This window comes from Carcharhinus amblyrhynchos, chromosome 13 (assembly GCF_965287045.1).
Source record: "Carcharhinus amblyrhynchos chromosome 13, sCarAmb.v2.hapA, whole genome shotgun sequence".
Lineage (NCBI taxonomy): Eukaryota > Metazoa > Chordata > Chondrichthyes > Carcharhiniformes > Carcharhinidae > Carcharhinus > Carcharhinus amblyrhynchos.
Window position 1 is genome coordinate 63,044,587 of NC_137336.1, and position 20,259 is coordinate 63,064,845.

The 20,259-nt window shown below is 43.0% G+C and overlaps 1 protein-coding gene across 1 annotated transcript; it reads left to right on the forward strand.

Moving 5' to 3' along the window:
- The first annotated feature begins 867 nt into the window (after positions 1 to 867).
- LOC145351304 (interleukin-12 subunit beta-like) lies at positions 868 to 19,638 on the forward strand. The gene is made up of 7 exons (XM_080200928.1): positions 868 to 943; positions 3,345 to 3,602; positions 4,094 to 4,202; positions 6,367 to 6,551; positions 8,812 to 8,987; positions 11,663 to 11,862; positions 19,506 to 19,638. Exons 1-7 carry the CDS (start codon positions 868 to 870, stop codon positions 19,636 to 19,638), a joined length of 1,137 nt encoding a protein of 378 aa, XP_080057054.1.
- Positions 19,639 to 20,259: the final 621 nt, after the last annotated feature.

The window sequence follows — 20,259 nt, forward strand, 5'->3', positions numbered from 1 at the left end:
TTTTGAAGAAGAACAGGGGAGTTTCCACTTTGGCTGCTAATCATGCCCAAACCAAGAAAACTCATTATCAGATGGCTGTTTGTGAAAGATTACTGTGTGCAATTAGCTCCCTCCTTCCTTACAAAATAATGACAACCTTGAAGAGTTGGCTGTAAAGTAGTGGTGGGCAGACTGCGATCTTGGAGCCATATATGGCACATCTGGATTTCGAGTGCAGCCCACAAGATGTTTTGTTGGCTATTACCCATGATCAGGCCACATCCCACTGAATTCTGTTCACACAGTATTTTCCTAGCGATATGACTGAAGTGATAGGCACATAAAGCAATGGAACGTGAAGTGAGGTGCATGCTGACTGAACACAGCATTGACTGTGAGAGCCATGTGCTCCTTCTCCACCCAGTCAAGTGTAAATATTTATTTTCATTTTACCATTTGAAGTTGGTGATCATTCTATTGATACATAAATGATTCATCATTCCCGTTAGAAAATATTTGGCTTGTATTAAATGTATTTAATCTTATTCATGGGGGTCATGATTAGTGAACAAGCTTCAATTTCAATCTTGTGGCCTGCTGAGATGAAGGAGGGCCACTGGTACAGCCCACTCACTAGCCTAGGTTGCCTACCACTGCTGTCAAATGTTTAGGGATAACCCCATAAAGGTGCTATCTGAATACAAGTTATTTTCTTTGTATTTTTGTTTTCATTGCTGCATAGAACACACTGAATCATAGCTAACCAAAACAAATTAGAAAACCAAGCCTCTGTGGAGGAAGGAGATCAGACCAGAACACATTGACTCTCTCTGGGATATTTTCCTGTGTGACCAAGCTTATGAATTTGTCTTGTTCCTTCTCTGGCAGATGGTTGGCCATTTGTTCCTTTGTTTCTGCTTCCTATCCTTGGCTGAGGCAGTGCGGACGGCGTTTGGAGGGAAATGTAAGTGGCTTTGTTTCTGTATGAAATGTACTGCAAAGGAGCAATTTCTTGACCCTAGCCCACTCTGGGCCAGTCACATGCACATCAACAACCATGATTTTTGATAAATTAGTAAGTGCTGATATTAGCAGAAACTGTTTACATTTTTCTAAATTACATCCTGCAGAAATTTTTAATCGGATAGATTTTCTGGGTGCTCCAGTTTCTTCCCACAGTCCAAAGCTCCAAAGATGTGTGGGTTAGGTTGATTGGCTATGCAAAATTGCCACTTAGCGTCCAGGAAGCTTCAGTTAGAGGGATTAGCAGGGTAAATATGTGGGGTTACGGGGATAGAGTGTGGGTTGGATTGTTGTCAGTACAGACTTGATGGGCCGAGTGGCCTCCTTCTGCACTATAGGGATTCTATGATGACTGGTCTCCTGGTTGTTGCAACTGGCAACTTGTAGGGAAAACCTCATACTCTCCGCGTGGTTCATGCATGAGCAGTACTATAGTTGCCATGGTTTGCAACCAGACAACATTATCAGAGCCTTGATGGTCTCCTTACTATTCAGAACGCACTGCTTTAATGTCGAGTAGTTTGGGGAGGTGGTGGTAACATGATAGACAGCAGAATTGGTCTGGAATCTCTGAGTCCCTGAGAGAGCAGTTGGGAGAGTAGACGGAGACAAGGGCATGCAGATGCAAACTGGATAGAGAAAGAGAGAGAGATCAAGAAACACAAACTGAGGAGAGAAAAAAGGAACAAAGTAATGGGGGCAGAGAGAAACACTGGGAGGGAGAACATGTTTATCTTTGATGTGTCACCAGCTTTGAACTGCTCTCTGAAGACTATACTTCACTTTCATAAAGCTAAAGGCCTCAGTGTTGAGTTGTGAGAATCAGTGAATAGATTATAGGTTTAGTTTTGATTTTAGTTGTTAGTTTTAACAACTTTTACTGGGCATTGTAAAATGTCATAAAATTGCATGAAAACTTTAGTTCGAAGTTTTGTAAATTGATGATGTTTGGTGTTTCTTAATATTTCAAGGAAGACCACAAGTAGTTTTGTTTAAACACGTCCTTGGATTGTTTTGTTCTTCCAAGTTCTTAGATTTCCAATTAATTTATCATCACGCTATAAAACAAAGTTTTTTTTGGCAGTGGCTTCATGATATTAAAACCTTAACTAAATAGTCGGGTAGATTAGCCATGTGTGGGACCATGGAATTAGGGTAAAGGGGAGGGCGTGGGTGGGATGCTGTTTTGGAGAGTCGGAGCAGACCTGATGGGCTGGACGGCCTTTCTTCACTGTAGAGCTTCTATGATTCTATAGTTCTGTTTATAAACAGTGGGCAAGTGCCATGTGGTCAATCATCAGATGAGTGGTGTCACACAATCAAATCTCCAGGAATGCTTCAAACGAGAGTTGCCGACCTTAGTCTTGAGCAATAAGGGTGACCCTACTTCTCCTTGAAGCTGAGTAGGCTAATGCAGTATGACATTGAGCTGCCCATTTGGTGTGAAGCACTTTGAAATATTCTGAGATCACAAAGATGCAAAACAATATCAGTTTGTCCTTTCTCTCATTCTGTGAAGTAACAGACTTCAGTGGAAGAGAAAAAAAATGCGTTAAAATAGGGGTCTTGGTTCTCACCCAAGGCAAGTTGCACCAGCCCCACAAAATATTAATAAAACAATTTTCTTTACTAAGCTGTATGGAAGTCTCACCATGTCAGAGTTGGTGTGAATTCTGCCTCTAACCTTTGGTTTAAAGATGTGTTATCAGGAAAATGGAAGGTATGAGGGGTGCTTAAGAATTCTTGGATTATAATTTTTAGAAGGCTGATTTTTGATTTAATTGAAGTTTATAAGTTGATACGTGGCTTTACTCGTTCTAAACGTTCTTTACCCACAATTACAGTATTTTGCATAGTCATCTGTATAAAGTAGAAAAATTTGGTTTGCGTATTGATATTTGCAAACCTTTTTCACATAGAATTGTTGATGCTTGGAAAGCTTTACTTGATTTTATTGTTAATGTTGAAAATGTAGTGACTTTTAGAAAACTTGTCAGAAGCATAGGGCAGAATTTTCCCACCCTGGCCTTCATAGGAACCGTAGAGGGCAGGACACAAACCAGACAAAAGGTCTGTTGAGCTCAGGCAGGATTTTGCGGTCTTGGGGCCTCAAGGCTGGAAAATCCCACCCGCATGACCCGTAACCCATCTGCTGTGATTCCCATGGTCGACAGGATGGGAAAATTCTGCCCACATTGTGATTTCTATGTATCTATTGTCTAATATCGTTATTGCTGTTCTTGCTTTTGATACTGTGCCTCTGTGCTTTGAACTGTATGGCAATAAAGATAAATTCATTCATTAAGACACCTTTTAGAAAATATGTCTCTGTATTTTCACAGACATTGTCGTGGACAAGTCCAATCAGTTAGTCGAACTGAACTGCAATGCCTCCCCTGATCAGTTGCAGACTGGCATCCACTGGCAGCTCAATGGTGTGCCACTCAGAAAGAATGCTCATTCCGACAAACTCAACTTGGAAGTGACAGATCGCCCAGACGCAGGCAACTATAGCTGTCACATGAACAACACAAGTGCGTTACTAAAACACTACTATATTCTGATAGATGTGGAGAAACAGACTGATAAAATACTCAAAGGTGAGTAATATACAAATACCAAGGACCTTTGCAGAAAGCACCAGTGGAGCTGGAAGTACTCAATTAACTTACTGGTCACATGCCACACTCTGGATCCAATTGCACAATTCACTCCATATGCCTCTGGCACACATACATACGTGATGCGGAGATGCACTAGGGTAAACGCAGTAAGAAGTCTCAGAACATCAGGTTAAAGTCCAACAGGTTTATTTGGTAGCAAAAGCTAGTGGATTGTGCTACCAAATAAACCTGTTGGACTTTAACCTGGTGTTGTGAGACTTCTTACACATTCATACATACAACCACATACATACACACACACTCACAATTTTACTTTCAACGCATTGGCCTTGCCAAATGATAAAACAGTTATTTTGCCTTCGACTTTCTTGGTAGTTGAATGAAAGAATGATAATGTATTTGTTAATTATAGTAATTGATCTCGATCAAAATGTTGCAATCTTTTTTTTTCCTCTACCTACAAACAGAAACAAATGGACAATACATCACCTGCCAGGCAGAGAGATTTGGAGGGACCTTCACCTGCTCTTGGAGTGAGAGAGAAAAAGCGATTTTCTCAGCAAGCTTCCACCGAGAGTAAGTAAGCCCATTTCGAAGTATTGGTCATTCACGTGAAGAAGTAGCCTGTCGTTTCTTTCCTTTTTAACGGTCACAAGCAGGAGCAGTAGCAATGTAGGTGGGAGGGAGTGGAAACAGAATCTTTCCTGAATCAGACGCCCTCAAGTCTCACGTGTCTGGAATGCGCTGCCAGAGGAGGTGGCAGACGCAGGTACAAGGCAATGTTTAAGAGGCCTCTTGACAGGTAAATGAAGAGGCAGGGCATATAGAGGGATACAGACCACCTGGAAGCAAAAGGTCTTTAGATTAGAAAGGAGTCATGTGCTGGTGCAGGCTGGGTGGGCTGAAAGGCCTGTTCTGTGCTGTCAGTCTGCCAATCACTTACTGCACCAGCACAATGTATCTCTCACACTAGTTGCCCTGTAACCAATGAATTAATGGTAGTCACATAATTCAGCAGATGTGAATAGTGGGGCGAGGGGGCGGGGTGGATGGTTTGTACTTGGAGCTTCCTGCATGGATTCAACTTGGCTGAGACCCAAAAAGACATGTGACTTTGTGCACTCACTTTGCCAATATCAGGTTGGACTCAAAGCATCCTCCCAATCTCCTTAGATTATACCCATTTTAGATGGGTTAAATTAACATCAACAATCAGGGTCAAAACAATGCTATATCCAATCCATATGTTCCATTGCAAAGTCTGAAAATCTAAGTTTCACCTATCTACAACATGCTCCATAACCTGCAGTCAGGGAACTTATTGAATTTTTAATGTGGCTATAAAAACACATTTAAAGAAATGAGTACCATGAACAGATTTTAACAAGGAGAGATTTTGTCTTGAGGCACTTAAAAGATTTGAAGCAAAACACCAGAAGAGCTATTTTGTTGACTGCCCCATACCCGGAAAATCTGTTTGCAATGTCGAGAGATTCCTTTGAGTAGACACAAACAGGCAGTATGACCGTGTTGTTCTGTGACCAGGCTAATGGCGGATCAGGGCACAGACATAGAATCATTGAATCCCGACAGCACAGAAGGAGGCCATTTGGCCCATCAAGCTTGCATCGACCACAATCCCACCCAAGCCCTATCCCTTAACCCCAAATATGTATCCTGCTAGGCCCTCTAACGCTAAGAGGCAATTTAGCATAGCCAATCAACTTAACCCGCACAGCTTTGGATTGTGGAGGGAAACTGGAGAATCCGGAGGAAACCCACACAGACACAAGGAGAACGTGGAAACGTCACACAGACCCGAGGCTGGAATTGAACCTGGGTCCCTGGCACTGTGAGGTAGCAGTGCTAATCACTGTCACCATGCCACCTCCTGTTAAGAGGCTCGAGACCAGGTGATTTTTTAAAATTCTATCTTTGGGCTGGATTTTGAACCTAGTTCCAAGGAATGAAAGACTTCTGTCCAATGCATTGTGCCATTAAGCCCTCATACCTTTTAGTGAGACAACAATCAGTGTGTCTGATCCTGGGGAGAGTTGATTCAAAGTGGAGAAGGCTGATTCTTTCCTTGCTCATTCTCTTAATGGTTACCACTTGAAGTAGAACCATGATAACTCGTCATTATGAAGGTCATCAGGACAAGACAAATGGAATTCAATCTTTTAATCCCTCATTGATCCTCACCTTTCTTTCATCTTGTGCTGATCAGTGTAAAGGATGCTAATGTTGAAGGAGGGTTAGTGTTAGATTTCAGGCACCCACTTTTACAATTGCACACCCTGCAACTGGTTCACTCATCCCATAGAAAAGGCAAACCTGCTTTCCTTACCTGGCCAGACTGATAAGTGGCTCCAGTTTGATGTCAACATGGTCAACTTTGAGTTGCCACTCAGCAGTGTCCTAGCAAACCACTCAGTTGTTTCAGAACTGCTGTTCACTTGGGCTCACCATCACCTGCTCAGGCCAGCTAGAGATGTGACCTTACCAGTGACACCCATGTTCTGAAAATTGATTGCAAAAATCAGATCTGGTCCTCCTGTTCTCTGCCTCAAAAATTTGTCTTCACCCAGCACTGAGAGCTCCCTGCTACACTAGTGCAACATTTCCCATTTGCCACTCCATCCAATCCTCTGAGGGAGATGCATAAACACACGCTGTTTATTTTTTGCCCTGTGTACTGTGCAGGTTTCAGTTTTCACTTCTTTTTCCTGTTGTGTTACAGCGGTTGGAACGGAAACCCCAAGGACTGTGCCATAACCCATACACCGGATACTGTCCAAGCAACCTGTACCGACCAGACCTTCTCCCCGTATGCTGAAGAGTTGAGACAGATCACCATCACTTTGGAGGCAGCCACCAGCAAACGATACGAAAAGCACACCAAACATTTTTACATCAGAGATATTTGTGAGTATACATATGAGAACAAGATTTACCTCTTGAAAGTGGACTAATTTAAGCTCATTAAAGCTAAGAGGAGGTTTACTAGGCTGATTCCGGAGTTGAGGGGGTTGAACTATGAGGAGAGGCTGAATAAACTAGGCTTGTACTCATTAGAGTTTAGAAGAATGAGGGGAGATCTCATTGAGACGTAGAAGATGTTGAATGGGATGGATAGGATAGAGGTGGAGAGGCTCTTCCCGCTCAGAAAGGACAGTAGGACTAGGGGGCACAGCCTCAAGATAAAGGGGGGGCAGTTTAGAACGGAGTTGAGGAGGAACTTCTTCACTCAAAGGGTGGTGAATCTCTTGAATTCTCTGCCCATTGAAGTGGTGGAGGCTGCCTCGCTCAATATTTTTAAGACACGGGGTGATAGGTTTTTGATAGGCAAGGGGATTAAGGGTTATGGGGAGAGGGCGGGAATGTGGAACTGAGCCACGACAGATCAGCCATGATCTTATTGAATGGTGGGGCAGGCTCGAGGGGCTAGATGGCCTACTCCTGCTCCTATTTCTTATGTTCTTATGTTCTTATTAACATTTCTGTATCTTCCTATTGGACCTAATTATAATAAGTAATACTTCCTCTGGTTTTTACCCTGAAACCTGGTGCTGAAGCAGAATAACACAGTGGTTTTTAACTTCCTGGATGACCGGGTGCAATGGATTATTATCCATTACTGAACCAATACTGAACCAAAACACCCAGGCCTTGAATTTTAAATTCTCATTCTCAAGTTCAAATCTCTCCCTGGCCTCATTGTTTCCTATCTCCGTAACTTCCTCCAACCCTCCAACTCTCTGAGATCTTTGCTCTCTTCTGACTCTGGTCTCTTGTGCATTCCCAATTGTTTCATTCCACATTGGTAATGAAGAGGGAAATGTATTTCCTCTACATTTGATGCTGGATGAGGTTGGGGATGGGGGAGGTGTAGTGGTGTGGAGCGGTCGCTTTGGACACTGCAGATGGTGTATGGTGTCATTGTGATAGCCCCCACTCATGGCGAAAGACCCTTCTTGATCAAATCTAATACGAAAATGCGAGTGATTCCCACTGGGAGAGTGGGACAGCCGACCACATAAAATCATAGAATTCCAGCGGTACAGAAGGAGGCAATTCGCCCATTGAGTCTATACCAACCGCATCGCACCCAGGCCCTATTCCCTTAACCCCACACAATTACCCATTTATCCCCACAACACTAGGCTCAATTTATCATGGCCAATCAATCTAACCCGCACATCTTTGGACTGTGGGAGCAAACCGGAGCACCTAGAGGAAACTCACACAGACTCAGGGAAAAAGTGCAAACTCCACACAGACAGTGACCCGAGGCTGAATTGAACCCGGATCCCTGGTGCTGTGAGGCAGTAGCGCTAAGCACTCTACCCCCGTGCTGCCCCAACACGTGATCTTGTACTGTCCTCATGTGTCTGTGTGGAGCATGGTGAATCTCGTGATGGGGGCAGGTAGGGGGTCACTCACCCTGCTGTTACCTCATGGGCTTGAAGGTCTGGGTGCCATATTTAAAGGACACTCGGAATCCCTCCCTCCCTGCCTTCCTCACTTAGCCTACTCCTCCTAGGTACAGCCACTGCTCCACCCATCTACCCTACCCTCGTTCCCTGCGCCCCCAACCCGCCCCCCACCCACCATGATGGCCCCAGGAAAATGGGAGCAGTGTGTACTCACCTCAAACTCATAGGAGAAGTGAAACTTGCCAAATGAACGCCACTTAGATACTGTCACAAATGCAAACATTCTGATTTCTCACTGGGCAGGGGAATTTAATTTGGAGGGGAAGCTTCATTTTAGCAAGTTGGCCTTTAAATGAGCATGCATGACATGCTAACATTCCTCAGGAAGCTCGACCTGCCTTTCGAGTCCCAGGAGCAGAGTTCCAACAGTGGGAAACGGATCTTTGCCCTTCCACCAAATACAGTTCCGCTGCCCGCCACGAATCCTGCTGCTGGCAGCATTGGCAGATTCTGCCCATTGGGAATAGGGAAAGTGGCAAGAAAAAGCAATGGCAGCAACTTACTTGGAATGAGGTGTAAATCTTAATCAATGCATTTACTTCACTTTGGGAGAAGGTGGGGGTGGGGGGGTGGGGGAGGCAGGGTGGGGAGGGGCAAGTGAGCCAAAAGATTGCAGGCCAGGTCCTTGGGTCAAGGCAGGGGAGGTGCTCTCACTTCATTGTAATACATCTCTCCCGCTTCCTCCTCAGTAAAACCCGCTGCACCAAAGGAACTAACGACTTCTGAAAGATCGCAACAGATACAAGTCAACTGGCAGTACCCAGAGTCCTGGAACAGTCCCCACTCCTATTTCCCGCTGCTGTCCCACTTCAGTGTCAATCTGATCTCAAAAAATCGCAGAAAGAACAAGGACACGTCAGCAGAGGTACGAGAGGTTTCGGGATGTCAATCGTGTGTTGAAAGTTACTCCACAGAGGTATTTGCAAGGAATAATGAATAAGCATGGTTTCCTGTCGCATTTATGTAATGTCTCAAGGCAGCCCAATATGCCTCCTAAACAATTAAGTAGTCTTGATGTGCAATCACTGCTTTAATGTACGTATCACAGCAGGCAAATTATGCACAGGAAGATTCCACAAATAGCAATGAAGTAATGACCAAAGTGAGAGGTGAGAGATCCAAAAGGGTCCGGAGAGGCAAACTTTTTCACACAGAGGGTGGTGAGTGTCTGGAATGAGCTGCCAGAGGTAATAGTAGAGGCAGGAAACAATTTTGTCTTTTAGAAAAAATTTAGACAGTTACATGGGTAAGATTGGTATAGAGGGATATGGGGCAAATATGGGCAGTTGGGACGAGCATAACGGTAAAATTCTGGGCAGCATGTACAAGTTGGGCTGAAGGGCCTATTTCCATGCTGTAAACCTCTATGACGCTACCTGTTTTGAAGTGATGATTGATGGAGGAAGATCGGTCAGAAGTCCTCTGCTCTTCTTCGTAATTGTGCCGAGGGTTCTTTTGTGTTCACATGAGAGACCACAAGTTTAACACCTCATCCAAAAACAACAACTGCGAACGTGCAGCATTCTCTGTGTCAGCCTAGTTACCTTGTCAAGCCTCTACAGTGAAATTTTAAATGGACGAATATTGCTCAGTTAATTTTGAGGGTGCTGCCCTCTCTCCCCATGGTAGAATGTTTGTCTAGCATCTCTTGCGAGGCAAATTGTGGTTAGTTTGTGAAGATAGCCTTTCTCATTCCACTCTTTCCAAAGTTCAGAGTTACACTCCTATATATCTGCCCCAAGTTGAGTGTCAGCGACAGTGCTATTACTAAGAGGAGAGAAAATGTTCAAGCTCAGATACAAGTTCGCCCAGCACCCTGCGTCAAAATTTGTACCTGAATTATAGGTGTAAATACAGACAATCTGGTCAATATTGCATTGCTGTTGTGGGATCTTGCTGTGTGTAAATTGGTTACCCATGTTTTCTGCAATACAAAGAGTCCACTAGAACTTCAGGTACTATACTTCATTGGATGGGAAGCACTATACTTCCATACTTGGATGGGAAGCACTCTGGGGGAAAAAACCTGATGTAAATACATTTTTTTCCTTTTGCTTTCAATGAAACAGCAGTGTGAATATTTTTATAAAATTGTGTAATGCATAATAGGATCAGTAGGTGGCAATAGACACACACACACACGCACACACGCACAGTTCACATTCCCAAACAGCAAAATACAGAACTGCCTCACAGACAGAAATTCCTGAATTTCTCTGCAACAGGCTTGCACCTCATCCGAAAGAAGAGGGGGCAGGACTGAGGAGGACTTGTAATGTCAAGTTCCAAGCTTTCCTGTGCTATTGTATAGAACCTCAATGACTAGAGTTTAATTTATACAGGGAGACATTTATGAAGTAGTATTTGAAAAATCCAATAAGGTAGAAATCCTTCCATGATGGGATCAAGTAAGTTGTGTGGGGATTGGTGGGGGTGCTGTTGGGGGCGGTGGGTGGGTGGTGAACATAACCTCAAAGTTAGACCTAGGACATTTAGGTGTGAAGTCAGCAGAATCTTTATTTGGAATATAAACAAAATGCTGGAAATACTCAGCAGGTCCGGCAGCATTGGGCAGACAGAGAAACAGAGTTAATGTTTGGAGTTCGCTATAATTCATCTACGAAACTTTGGACTTTTTCACACAAAATGGAAAACTTGAATTGTCTCCCCAAAAAAGATGTTGAGGTTAGGGGGCTTAAAAAAATATACCCAGCGAGCTGTTATGGTCTGAAGTACACTGCCTGAAAGAGTGGTGGAAGCAGATTCAGTCATAACGTAGAAAAGAGAATTGGATAAAGACTAGAGATGAGGAGGAATTTCTTCTCTCAGAGGGGTGTGAATCTGCGGAATTCTTTACCACAAAGGCCTATAGAGTCTGGGTCGTCAAATATGTTCAAATCTGATTTGGAATCAATAAGGAAATCAAGGGTTATGGGGATAAGGTGAGAAGGTGGAGTTGAGGATTATCATTTCAGATCAGTCATCACCTCATTGAATGGAGGAGCAGACTCGATGGGCCGAATGGCCTACTCCTGCTTATGATCCCGTGGTCTTTGAGAAGGAAAAATATCTAAGGCCATGGGGAAAGGGCAAGGAGATAATTGGAAATAATTGGATCGCCCTTTCAAAGAGTTGGAAATGACTTGCTGGGCCAAATGGCCTCCTTCTGTGCAGTATGATTCCAGGATATCTTACTCTTGTAGTTGACAATGCTGTAACCAGCCCGGGGGATGTCTCACTGTCATGAGTGTCTAGAAAATGCACCTTTCTTAGTGCCAGCACCTTAGTGGGCATAAATATCATCAAAGGAAATTAAGACAAACCCTCTATTTTTGCCATTTGACAAGTGAGGTGGATACGAACCTGTAAAGAAAACAAATCCGTTTTAAACAAGTGAACCTTTTAGGTTAAGGGTTAGGCTGGACTCTCAGATCAAGCCTTACCGTTTGTATAGTGACTTGATACTAAAATAATGCGCTCTCATTCTCTCTTCATGTCAAATAATCTTCAGTTGACATTGATTTTTTTTTCATGTTGCAGCCAGTGATTCCATGCAGCTCCACCAACCATCGGCTGAAGCCCCATCAGAACATCAGCTGCTACACCGAACGTCCCAGCATGGCATTCTTAATCGCCAAGAAACACATCTCAAACAAAAAGGAAATTGAAATATGTGTCCGTGTGAGGGAGCTGTTCTTCCACTCCACTTGGAGCGAATTCAGCTGTAAAAATCACACAAAGTAAGTGAAGGGCAAGAGGGATTGAGTTTCCAAGCTCTACAGTTGTTAACCTCTTGCCAAGGGATGTCCATCCAACTGGAGCTTCCCACTTCCCATGGCCATCAGAACTCAGTATCATTTAATTGACAGAGAGAAATCATTTTGCCTTTTGGGAGAGACCAGAAATTAAAGCCCAGATTAAAGTTAGGCTCTTCAGAGGTGACGTGAGAAAGCACTTTTTCACAGAATGGTTAGCGGAAATCCTGAGCTCCCTCATGCAAAATGCTATTGAGGCACTGGGTTTATGATTCCTAGTGTGTGGTTAGATGAGGATATTGAGAGTTACAGACACAAGGTAGATGGCATTCAAATACAGAGCAGCAATGAATTAACTGAATGGCGGGGCAGTCTCTAGAGGTTGAATGACCACCTGTTCCTTGTGCCAATACACAGGTAGGGAGGTAATGCTTCACTTATACTGGCCATTGGTGAGACCACTTCTGGGGTATTGTGTGCAGCATTGGTCTCCTTATTTAAGAAAGGATGTAAGTGCATTGGAAGCAGTTCGGAGAAGGTTTACTAGATTAATGGGCAGATTGTCTCATGAGGAAATGTGTGACAGGAGAGGCTTGTATTTGCTAGAGTATAGAAGTATAAGAGGCAACTTGATTGAAACATATATGATCCTCAAGGGGCTTGTCATGGTCGATGTGGAAAGGATGTTCCCCCCTTGTGGGAGAATCTAGAACCAGCGTTAACTGCTTAAATAAAGGGTCATCTATTTAAGAGAATTTTTTTCTCAGAGGATCATGATCCTTGGGAACTCTCTTCCTCAAAAGGCAGTGAAAGTAGAGTCTTTGAACATTTTTAAGGCAGAGCCGGATAAATTCTTGACTAACAAGGGGTATGAAAGGTTATCAAGGGTAGGTAGGAATCTGGGGTTGAAGTTGCAATCAGATTAGCCATGATCTTATTGAATGCTGGAGCAGGCTTGAGGAGCCAAGTGGCCTACTCCTGCTCCTAATTCACACTTTTGTATGTTTTGGGTGTATAATGCTTCCTCGGAAGCTTCCTTCTATTTCTTTTCTCTGCGTTATAATCCCGTATCTGTTGTTGAAGTACTTGCTGGCGACACTAGGGAGTGGGAGTCTCCAGTGGCACTCACTGCAAAACCCCACTCAAGGTCAACGGACCTTTTCGTGCTCTGTGTCCCGCCCACTAATGATTCCCATGGGGCAGGATGGAAAATTCCATCCTAGTAATGTAGAACTCATGTTCAGTATCTCAGTGCTATCATCACCTTGATGAGCACAAATCTTTGCAAAAACATGAGAGACATTCACACAGTTACTAACAACCCTGCCTATTGATCTGTTCACAGAACAAAATTATAAGGAGGATATCGAGGATATCTGGTGCATTCATGTCTGATGTGCTGCAGTGAGACCCAACACTACGCTCAAGCACAGACTTCATATAAGCTATAGAGACCTGTGAAGAGCTGCCTTGTCGACATGAATTATATCAGAGAAAATAATCTTTATTTAATTATTTTATTATTTACTTCCTAATTTATTCAGAACAAATTTATTTTCTAATGACACATATATTTAATAATTTAAGAAATATTTTCTTCTGTTACATGTGGGGCACAATTGCTCCAGTTAATATCTATCTGCGGGAGGGAGGGAGGGAGGAAGGGAAGGGAGTGGAGGGAGGGAAGTATTTAGCCAGGATTCCACCCCTGATCACTATCCACACTGGACCGTATGCCTGTGACTGTCTGGGAAAAGGCTAGATCAGGTTTGACTGATGCAAAGCCATGACAATTCCTTTTATAGGTCAGTCATTGGATGACTGAGGAGAAGTATTATTTGACAGAAGTGCCAAAAACTTTAAATCATTGGGCCCGATTTTAACTCTGCGAGCGATTGGGTTTTTGACTGAGTTAAAATCTTGCCCAAAGACTGAGGCAGATCTCAATCCCACTTTAACCCAAGCCATAAGAAATATTGTGATTCTTCACATCTAAGTATCAAATAAAGGACACTCACTAACCCTTTATCTTACAGATTCCAATCAGGAACACTGAGTAATTGTTTAATTATCTAGGAGCTATTTTGTTGAGATCATTTTTCAGCATTGAAATTTAATCATTGAGCAACCTGTGATTTTGTTTTGAATGTCCTTTCATGCTGATGCTGCATAACAGGATGGTAGTCTAGTGATTAGAGGAGTGATTAATAATTAATAACTGAGAGTTCAAATCCCACTTTGATTTTGCTTTGAAACAAAATCTGGAAATAAAACACTGGCGCGTCAGCAAATGTGACCATGTTGTAGAAACAAGCAGATTTAAGGGAAACCTGTTGCCCTTACCCAAATGGCCACTATATGACTCCAGTTTTAGACCAATGTGGTTGATTCTTAACTGCCTAGCAAGCCATTCCATTTGGGAAAAAAAACAGTTCAAGCAGAAGACCACCATCACCTTCTCAGGGGCAGGTCATAAACGTCAGCCCATTTTCCAAAAAAAGTTTATAATAATGAATACACACGTTGATGTTGTATAATGCCAATTTTCCATTGAGTAACTAATATCCTTGCACATGATATTCTTACATGTGATTGAGCCAACATGCATCAACTCTCTTGAGCTCTGTTTGAGCACATATTCAGTTATAGCGTAAATCCCCCACAAAAGCTTAAACCCGTCCATTTTCATTGATCCTCGTAAATTGGGGTGAATGGGCACACCATGTCAGGCATGGGGAATTGAGTGGGATTCTGTATTGAATCTATGAGTTCACCTGACATCGCATGCCTGTGAAGAAAAGGTAAACTCCCACAGATTTGCTGCCCATTTGGAGTCCTGCTGGGCAACAATGGGCTGGCAGTGGAGCTGCAGCTCTGCTATTCTGACCCTTGCTCACCTTTGGCCTGACCCTAATAGATTAGTTGAGCTTGCCACAGTTACTTGGGTAACGGGGGAAATTACCCAAGTTTAGAACTTCCATTGCAGTGGAGAAGCCTGGACATCTAAAAAGATGGCACCATTAAGGGTGTTTTTTTTGTCACGAAAATGCAGTTTACAAAGTGTTCTTAAAAATTTGGATCTATATGTTACCATGGTAACAACGAGGCTTTGCCAAGTGAAGGAAAAGCATGCAAGTGATTCAAAGTGGTCAGAAACCACTGATCATGAGCTCATTGCAAATGTCGCATCATTCAGGGATATTTATTTATTTATGAAAAAATCATTGGATCAATTCTTGGGATCTGTTACACTTTTTTAAAACAATATCTATATATTAGAGGAATTCAATGCTAATTTATTCTATTTAAATGTAATATTTTAATTTTTTGCCAATAAAATAAAATTTGCAAATATCAATTTGCCTCACATTTCTATTCAACACAAAAGCACTTGAAGGATGTACCTTTAAACAGCAACAAAAGTTGCATTTATATAGCACCTTTAATATTGTATTGTGTCCCAAGGATCTCCAGTTGCTCCCATTCGTTAAAGATGTTTCTAGGAGGCACTGCATTTTCTCTGGATAGGCCCAGTTTAGCTTCATTTTTGATTACATTCTGAGGAGGCCAAGTCATTTTGGAATCTGTACTTTCTGTGCACCTTCCAGCCAGATTAAGGCTTGATGGAACAACTGTTTTGATATCAGACTTCAAGATTATAAGGAATACATATTGATGCACAGATAGGGTAGGTGATGGCCTAGCAGCATTATTGCAAGACTATTAATCCAGAATCTCAGCTAAAGTTCTGGGGGCCTGGGTTCGAATCCTGCCTTGACAGATTGTGGAATCTGAATTCAACTTTTAAAAATCTGGAAATAAGAATCTACTGATGACCATTGTCGATTGTAGGAAAATTCATTTGTTTCACTAATGTCCTTTAGGGAAGGAAATCTGCCGTCCTTATCTGGTCTGGCTCACATGTGACTCCAGAGCCACAGCAATGTAGTTGATACTTAAATGCCCTCCAAGGGCAACTAGGGATGCTGGCCAGCCAGGTCCCATGAATGAATAAATAAAAAAGATGTTCTGCTTGTGTGTGTGAAACACCATTTCCAATATTTTATTGATGCATTAAAATTCAGGTCAGAATGCCTTTTATCGAGAGTGGCCCAAAGTGTTTCGACAGCCATTTTGAATCAAGGTTAAGCAACACAGCAATAAGCACATGACCTGATTATCTGATTTTGCTGATTTGAGGGGACAAAGCACCAAAAAGACTCTTCCATTTTGAAATAGCATCATGGAATCATCTACGGCCATGTGAGGGGGCAGACAGGCTTTAGACATTGTCTCCGAAAGACATTGGGCTATAACTTCCACTCTGCACCCACTTACCTGCGCCACATTTCTTCCGTACCTATTCCACCTGACCTTCCAACTCAGGCTGGCGAGATTCAGGCTGCACGGGTGCCGGAGGCCCAGTGCCGAAGTCTAGCAAGGTCGGAGTGAAGGAGGACAGGCACTAGTTGCCGTAAAGCAGGTGAGTCTAAGCAGGTGACACGCTAGGCAGAAGGTAGTTAGATAGGATCTAGGCGTTGGAGGGGATTAGAGGTTGGGGGATGGGCAAACATTTGGGTTAGGAGAGTTGGACATTGGAGTTGGGGGTGGGAGTGGGGGGGGGCAGGGAGAAAAGTTTGGGTTGTCAGGAGAGGAGTTGCAACAACCACCATCGGGTGTATTTCCACAAAGTTGTTGATTTGGCCAAGACCCCTCAATGTGTCACCGACCAGCTGGATCGCTCCAAATTGTTACAAACCCGGGTGAGGAGGGATGAACTGGCTCCTTGTCTTTATTCAAGCCCCCCTCTATTGGTTGCAACAAGGTATAATCTATAAAGGATCCCTTTTCACAGATAACTATTGGGTCTGGAAAAGGTATGTTTTTAAAGGAGCCAATTTAATCAGGCTTTCTTGAGGTAAAGATAAAATTTGTTAATTACTGAAGGCAAAAAAATTTACATTTACATGCATCTACATTCATACAGATAAGAAATGGGAACCATCAGATGCTGGACTGGTCTAGGGCATTGGAACAGGTTTGGGTTGTCTGGCTGGATTGAGACAGGGATGGGAGGTGCTCAGATTGGGGATGAGTTGGGCATATATGGGTTGGGTGGGGGGAGTCCCATACAGATTGGGGATGGAGGCGTGGAAGAATCCCATGGGGTGGGGGGAGTTGGTGGGCTGGTAATAGGTGTTGCGTGACTTTTCATTTTACAGGGATGGATTACTTGCATCTCGCTCCCCCCTCTCCCGACATAAAAGCACTTTGCCAACCAGAAATCTAGCTACCCAGTAGTAATATTACACAAGGGGGGGTGGCTTTCGTTTGTGCCAGACGTTTGCCCCTCGACGGACAAGGAGTCACACCTTAGACAGCTGTAAACCCAATCAGTAAGTATGTAGCCCCAGCAGTCCCAGTAGACAGTAGTGGCCTTTGCTGGGACTATAAGCATGAAGAATAGAGTCAGTGTCACTCTTCAACAAGACGACAAGAAGCAGCTTCAAAATGAAAAGCTAACAATCCACAAACAGTGCTGAGTGCACATCCCTGACACATGAGCATGGATTTACGAAGGGGAAATCTACTGAAATTCTTCAAGGATGTAACTAACAGAGTTGATGAGGGGGAGCCAAAGTTTATTTGGACTTTCAAAAGGCTTTCGACAAGATCCCACATGATAGACTATAACTATGTAAAATTAAAGCATATGGGATTGGGGATACGGTGTTGAGATGGATAAAAGACTGGTTGGCAGTCAGAAACAAAGATTTGGAATAAATGGGTCATTTTCCAAATGGCAAGCAGTGACTAATGGGATACTACAGGGATCAATCAGCGCTGGGATTCTAGCTATTCAGCTTTAGATAATATCATGATCACCATTTAAAAGGCATCACTTCCCCTCTCTCTCTCTCCCCTTCACCAACAGTCACTGTCTCATTGGATCACTTCTCCTGCCTTCAGTCATCTCTGCCATCAGACCCCTTCTCTGAACCCCCACTCAAACAATCTTCGCTATCGATCCCCATCATACCCCTCCAAACAGTCCCTTCGCTGGCATCTCCACCCCTCCAATGTCCACTTCCCCACCACAAATAAAGGAGTCCCCGCTTTGAGGCTCCCACTAGGATATGCCCTGGCACAGGTTAGCACTGCCAGGTTGGCACAGTACTGTGCCAGGGCAGTTTCAGGGCACTACCTGGCCATGTCACTCTCCTCCGGGGGCTATACTCAGCTTTATGTCTCATGGGGAATTCCCATGACAGGTTTACAGCTGACAATATGGCAGTCAGGGTGAACTGATCACATTTAAATTAATTAATATACACTTAAATGGGGTTCTCACCCTTTGTGGCATGAACCTCACTACATCTCCACCTCGCATTTGCGAATGTGATCGCATTTCCTGATTCTCTGTGGATTCTCAGCTTGCATTGCCATTCCGTCTGACAATGAATCATCCCCATTTCTATGTAAAAGAGCTAAGTGCACTGAAAGTGCTGTGGGATCCAAAATAGAAAATTAAACTTTTGGTATACGCAACATTCCTTCAGTTGGGTAGGGGAGGCCATTGCAGTGCTAAAACACAACTATGAAAAAGTAATTCAGCCACTTGAGCATATTCTACCATTTCATTACCCTGCATGGATGATCTGTAACTCAGATCTACAGAGAGATTCCGCTCCCAATCCCAACAATAACCTGTATTTTTACAACAGCTTTAACACAGGAAGATGTCTCAAGATATTTCACAGAAGCAGAAGGAAGGATTTCATTTTCATGAATTAATTCTACTTACAGTTTAAAAATAATCAATACCTAAATATAGTTTAAACAGCACACCTAAATGTAGCTATTTATACATGTATTTTGTAAAGGCTTCTCTGATTTCTTCAGTGTTTATAAAGTTTGTTGGAGATTTGTACACATGCAGTTTTGTACAGTTCTGAAGTTACTATAGAAGTAAAACAAGTAAAGACAAATCCATAACTTAAACAGCTAGGTCTATTTATGTTAGAATAACATGAATTTAGAAGTGATCTCTGTCTCTCAGATAATGAAAATACTGCACTGATGTACAGATTATCGACAGATCGAGAAGAACAAAGGAACATGAGTTTAAATTACACACAAGTAGGAATAGATTGTGTGTTATAAAATTTCTCTTCTGCCAGAGGGCAATGAGTCTCTAGAAGACACTGTCAGCTGGTATGGTAGGTGTTGACACTCTGTGCACCTTCAAAAGGAGAGCCTAGTTGGTTCTTGATTCTGATAGAAATTGTGTCATATGGAAGGTTGGTGGACGTACTGAGAAATTACAATTGCTCTATGTGATTGCCTATTATTTTGCCTCTCTACACATTCCTCCCCTGCACAAATGCAAGCATGCTTCACTCCATTAACTGTTCTCCCAAGTCCCGCTCGATGTTTGCTGCCCTCTTTCCTTTGAGAATATGCATATAAGTATATTTCTGAGCACATGCATGTTTGTATATGCAATTTTATATTTGCAATCAAATATGCACTTGCGTGTTTGCGTGTATGAGTCTGCCCATGCATGTTTGGGTGTATATGTATGCATGTGTGTTTGCACACATGTATGCATTTGTGCTTGTGTGCAGGTGTGTGCACACGTGTATATTATGCATGCCTTTGAGGAGCAGGTTTTCTCAGAATATTAAATCTTTGATTAGTTCGAATGATGATAGCTGCTGTTCAGTCATTGAGAACAACTACTGCAAGACAATTATATAAAGTTTAAGGTTAAAGTTTTTAAACTTTATTAGTTTCACAAGTAGGCTTACATTAACATTGCAAGGAAGTTACTGTGAAGTTACTCCGGTGCCTGTTCGGGTACACCGGCAGAGAATTTAGCACGGCCAATGCACCTAATCAGCATATCTTTCAGACTGTGGGGCGGGGGGGGAGGGAAATCCAGAGCATCCGGAGGAAACCCATGCAGATACAGGGAGACTGTGCAGACTCTACACAGAAGCTGCGAATTGAACCCGGGTCCCCGGCGCTGTGAGGCAGCAGTGCTAAATGGGGTGCCATCACTAAATTAGAGTTGTTTTTTCTTTACATGAAATGTAAAAGGGAAATAAACAATCTGAAATACAACACTGCAAAGGAGCATTAACATCCTGATAATCCAGTGCACAGGATAAGAAAGGGACCAGGTACAAAATCTTAGCTAGTTTAGATCATATCTAGCTCAGGGGTGTCCTTACTCTAGTCATGCCAAAATCAGTTCAGTGATGTACCCGCTTCAGGTCCCTATTAACCTATCAGATGAAGACCAAAGACCCTATAACGTGTTTATTCGTATTGTTTTACTCCTGTGCAGTGAAACATGAGAGATATATCCTGCCTTGT

What these genes read in the sequence shown, in the direction of transcription:
- LOC145351304 (XM_080200928.1), top strand. Translation starts at nt 868, where the DNA reads ATGGTTGGCCATTTGTTCCTTTGTTTCTGCTTCCTATCCTTGGCTGAG. An exon ending in GACGGCGTTTGGAGGGAAAT is followed by an intron (nt 944 to 3,344) that starts GTAAGTGGCTTT and finishes GTATTTTCACAG; the next exon opens with ACATTGTCGTGGACAAGTCC. An exon ending in TTTTTACATCAGAGATATTT is followed by an intron (nt 6,552 to 8,811) that starts GTGAGTATACAT and finishes CTTCCTCCTCAG; the next exon opens with TAAAACCCGCTGCACCAAAG.